Source organism: Triticum dicoccoides, chromosome 1B (assembly GCF_002162155.2).
Source record: "Triticum dicoccoides isolate Atlit2015 ecotype Zavitan chromosome 1B, WEW_v2.0, whole genome shotgun sequence".
Classification (NCBI taxonomy): domain Eukaryota; kingdom Viridiplantae; phylum Streptophyta; class Magnoliopsida; order Poales; family Poaceae; genus Triticum; species Triticum dicoccoides.
In genome coordinates, this window is record NC_041381.1 from 601,469,430 (window position 1) to 601,474,509 (window position 5,080).

The 5,080-nt window shown below is 59.8% G+C and overlaps 1 protein-coding gene across 1 annotated transcript; it reads left to right on the forward strand.

Moving 5' to 3' along the window:
- Positions 1–20: 20 nt before the first annotated feature.
- Positions 21–4,502, forward strand: LOC119350680 (proline-rich receptor-like protein kinase PERK2). Its single transcript, XM_037618391.1, has 7 exons — positions 21–1,379; positions 2,231–2,827; positions 2,933–3,003; positions 3,097–3,173; positions 3,263–3,413; positions 3,736–3,897; positions 3,982–4,502. Exons 1-7 carry the CDS (start codon positions 533–535, stop codon positions 4,363–4,365), a joined length of 2,289 nt encoding a protein of 762 aa, XP_037474288.1. The 5' UTR covers positions 21–532; the 3' UTR covers positions 4,366–4,502.
- The last annotated feature ends 578 nt before the right edge of the window (positions 4,503–5,080 follow it).

Here is a 5,080-nt window from a genome sequence, read left to right on the forward strand (position 1 = left end):
GGTGACCCCAACTGCTCCGCCACCATCTTCAACTCCACCAGAGCCGCCGGTGACGCCAGCTGCACCGCCGCCGTCTTCTCCTCCACCGGTGACTCCAGCAGCTCCCCCACCATCTTCTCCTCTCCCGCCACCCGTGACGCCAGCTGCTCCGCCGGCATCATCTCCTCCCCCGCAGCCACCGGTGACGCCAGCAGCTCCACCGGCATCGTCCCCTCCTCCGCAGCCACCCGTCACGCCGGCTGCTCCGCCGGCATCGTCCACTCCCCCGCAGCCACCGGCGACGCCTTCTGCCCCGCCAGAATCTTCTCCTCCTCAGCCACCTGCGGCGTCTCCTCCACCGGTGGTGCCGCCAGTGACACCTGCGCCACCAACACCATCTGCGTCGCCACCCGTGACACCTGTGCCACCGACGCCATCTACGCCTTCTCCGGTTGCACCTGTACCATCAACGCCTTCACCGTCCCCTCCGGTGACGCCAGCTCCGTCCCCACCTTCTCCCGCGAACCCAGCACCATCCCCGCCTTCACCAGCGATGCCAACACCTTCTCCAGTAAACCCGGCACCACCAGCGCCACCAATGCCATCGCCATCTCCGGTGAACCCGGTACCGCCAACATTACCACCACCGTCTCCAGCGGGGCCCGCACCATCAGCGCCACCGCCGTCTTCCCCGGTGAACCCGGCACCACCAACGTTGTCTCCGCCGTCTCCAGCTCTGCCTATTCCAGTGAACCCTGCACCACCGACGCCGTCTCCAGCGCAGCCGGCGCCACCGGCGCCACCAACATCGCCTCCGACATCACCAGTGAACCCAGCGCCACCAGGGTCGTCTCCTCCTGCTCCGGTGAACCCTGCACCACCAACAGTGTCACCGCCATCTCCCGTGGCGCCGGCACCACCAATGCCATCGCCGTCCGGTCCAGTTAACCCGGCACCACCAACGGCTCCAACCAACCCGACACCGCCAACGCCATCTCCGGTGAACCCGGCACCACCAACTACGCCCCCACCTTCACCTGGCACGCCAACAACACCACCATCGCCTCTTCCGCCGCCTGCAACAACGCCGTCTCGGCCCATGCCACCACCCGCTCCAGGTTCGAGCAAACTGCCAACCCCTTCCACGCATGCTCCTCCTAGCGTAACACCGTCGCCCCCAAGCGGCACGCCAGGAGCACCGCCTTCGCTACCGGGTTTACCCCCATCACCGGCGCCACTGTCTTCGCCGCCGCATTCATCACACGCATCCAAAGCAGTGATCGGCATCTCCGTGGCTGCCTCGGCGGTGTTCGTGATCGCCCTCGTGGCCGGGCTGTTCTACTGCTTCCGGACGCGACGCCGCCAACGCCGCGGCCGCCGTCCTCCGTCCAGCTCGTCAGGTACGTACATTACATACGCTTTACGCACCCTCGTCGTTACCGGCATCAAGTGGTTAGAGTGTTTGTCACGTTGATCGTTTGACACGTACACGTACTTTGACTTGAAAGTCTCGGGGCCGGGTCTGGTCGCACGGCACCACGGCGCACTTCCCTGGTCGTGCGCCGGTGACGTCAAAAAGTGCTGGCGATCGACGGCGACACATTGGCCGGAGTGCGCCGGACGGGTGTTGTGCGATGATACGATCGCGAGAATGCGGGTGGAAATGTGCATGCGTTGAGTGCCCTTTCCTTCTATGTACGCAGGGCTTGATCTCTTAAAGTCTCCTTTCAGGGGGGAGGGCATTTGGTTAGGGAAAAGAAGGATTACGTAGGATACGTAACAGCATTACGTAAGTCTAGCATTTTTTAGGGTGGGCCCCAGCCTACGTAATCCTTTTTTTCCCTAACCAAACGCCCTCCCCCTTGATTTTCAGGGTGGGCCCCAGCCTCCACTAATATCCAATTGAAGGCTGCCAACTCATTTCATTCGTAAGATACGTAAAAATATTTTCGTAGGTGTAGCATTGCTCCTCCTTTCAAGTGGGCTACCAAATGCCAAACTGCCGAGTAAACGTTAGTGATGCTTGAAATTGTGAATGTACACGAACGATTACAATTGTCCGTAATCTAGAGATCTCTGCGTTTTCTGTCGATCGGCTTAGTTACGTGTTCACTTCTTCTGCATATGGGAAAAGTTGATAGTCAAAGCCATCAATTGCTTCGTACTAGTTCGGTTTATCACCGTTGACTTCAGTGGCACTGATTTTTTTTCCGTCACTTCTAACTCATTAACTTGTTTGCCATTGCACCAGGCGATCCCTACGACAAGCGGCTGCCGGTGACGTCGTCGCAGGCAGCGCGCTCATCCTTCTCGGCGGCGCTATCAACCATACCGCCAATGTACGCGCCACCACCAGCACCACACGCGGCGGTCCACCCGTGGCAGAGCGGCGGCGGCGCCACGGCCTCCGACCAGCCTCCCCCGCACGCGGCGGTCACGGGCGGCACGGTGTCGTACGCGGACCTGGCGGCGGCGACGGACGGGTTCTCGGACGCCAAGCTGCTGGGGCAGGGCGGGTTCGGGCACGTGTACCGCGGCACGCTGGGCTCGGGCCCGGCGGCGCGGGAGGTGGCCATCAAGCGGCTCCGGGCCGGCAGCGGGCAGGGCGAGCGCGAGTTCCGCGCCGAGGTGGAGAGCATCGGCCGCGTGCACCACCGCAACCTCGTGTCGCTGCTGGGGTACTGCATCCATGGCGACCAGCGCCTCCTCGTCTACGAGCACGTCCCCAACCACACGCTCGAGTCCCACCTGCACCACGGCGGCGACGGGCCGACGCTGCTGGACTGGGAACGCAGGTGGCGGATCGCGCTCGGGGCGGCCAAGGGCCTCGCCTACCTGCACGAGGACTGTAAGTTTGCTGGCTACCTCTGCTTTCTATCCTTCAGTTCTTACATGCTTGATTTTGTTGTCAACTTGTGACTGACTGACGGTGCACTGCCTGGTCTCATTTCAGGTCATCCTAAGATCATCCATCGCGACATCAAGGCGGCAAACATCCTTCTGGATGACAACTTTGAGCCCAAGGTAAAAATGCATGACGGGATCACGTTGTTTGGTTGGAAGATATATTCTGAATGTTCATCTCGGAGCGTGATGGAGCTTTTCTGTCTTGTGCAGGTCGCCGACTTTGGGCTGGCCAAGATCCAGCACGGAGACGACAGCCATGTTTCTACGCGGGTGATGGGGACCTTCGGGTAAGAACTCCACCATTCCAATTTCCTTGCCGTTACGTTAAACCGTCCCTGACCTGAATAAAACGCAATGACATTGACTGGTTTGGCAGGTACATGGCGCCGGAGTACACCAACACGGGAAAAATAACCGACCGGTCCGACGTCTTCTCCTTGGGCGTCGTGCTTCTGGAGATCATCACCGGCAAGAGACCGGTCCTGTCCGACGAGCCCGACGAGGACGACGAGACTCTGGTCTCTTGGGTGAGGCGTTTTTACCCTGAATCCTGGACTCTCAAGTCACCAACGAACTGTACTTTCTTTGTCTTGCTTTTTCTGAAGTTCAGTTGAGCTGTGGAGCAACACTGTGCAGAGCAATAGTATGTTTACTGAAAACTTTTGACATTTCTCCTCCATGACTACATTGACGGTCCGTGTCAATATAGCATCAGAGAGTAAAGTACTCCTGCAGTGGGAAAATCACAAATCTGTCCACGAGTTCCTGCCTCGTGACGTGTTGATTTGAAGCATCTCGATGATTACCTTTTCGCTAGCTTCTTCGTCTGATTATTTCGTATGTGTGCAGGCACGGCCTCTGCTGACAAAAGCTCTGGAGGGGCAACTCACCATGGAGCTCATCGACCCAAGGCTGGAGGCCAACTACGACGCCCACGAGATGCAGCGGCTCATCGCCTGCGCCGCCGCCGCCGTGCGCCACACGGCCCGCTCCCGCCCCCGAGTGAGCCAGGTGAAACCACTTCCACAACATTCCTACTTACGCACTTGAGTTTCAGCAGAAACTAACTGGCCATGCACGTGCCAACAAACGCAGATCGTCCGGTACCTGGAGGGCGAGCTACCGCTGGAGGCCCTCAACGGCGGCGTGGAGCCGGGGCAGAGCGAGGCGCACGACGCCACCACCACAGAGCAGCTGCGGCGGATGAGGAGGATGGCGTTCCTGCAGCGGGGCGCCGACAGCGGCAACACGGGCGCCACCGGCTTCGTCAGCGAGGCCACCAGCGAGTACGGGCTGTGCGCCTCCAGCTCCAGCAGCGACGGCGACGCCGCGCAGAGCACGAGCCGCGCGCCCGGCGGGCAGCACCCCGGCCAGGCGAGCTACGCCGCCGGCAACAACGTGGGCAGGGCGGGGCGGCACTCCGGCGACCTCGGGGCCATGAGCCGGCGCACGCGCCCGGGCCGCGCCGGCCTGGAGTAACGTGACCGTCGTTTGTTGCGACCAAGTTTTTTGGAACTGAGAGTTAGATTAGTACTACTGCTACGTATTGCCTTTGGATTTTAGCATTTTTTACGATACATTCATTGGAGGGGAGAGATATATACTTGTAAAATACAAAGTGATAGAACTTCTATAGTGTTTGCCATTTCTTGGAATTTTGCTCAAGTGCAAATCTGAGAAAAAACGAAACAGTTGTGACGTTAGAACATCTAGATCGCCGAGGCCCAAAACCCCTCTCGAACAGATGACGTAGATGAAAAAAAATACATCTTCGCCTGCAAATATACATCGCTGTCTACAGGAGATGTAAAAACCCCAACCGATGTTTCCTTTCCTTCCCCACCCTATCTTTTTCCTCCCGCTGCCCGTCGCACCCTGCTGCCGTCGCCCGGCGCTAGATCCGCCCCGATCGGCCATTTTTTCGCCGCGCGGTCGTCGTGTCCGCCACTCGATTCATTTCTGCCGCCGCCCCGCCCGCGGCCCTGCACCACCGGACAATTCCACCGCCGTCGCCCGCCCCGATTCGTCCGCTGCCACCCCGCATCCGGCCACTTCAGCGTCGAGTTCTCCAACACCGACCGCCACTTCTTTCTCGGCACCTACCCCACCGTCGACAAGGCCGCACGTTCCTACGATGTGGTGGTGTGGCGTGCCGGAAGACCGAAGACGGACCTCAACTTCCTAGAGATCGAGA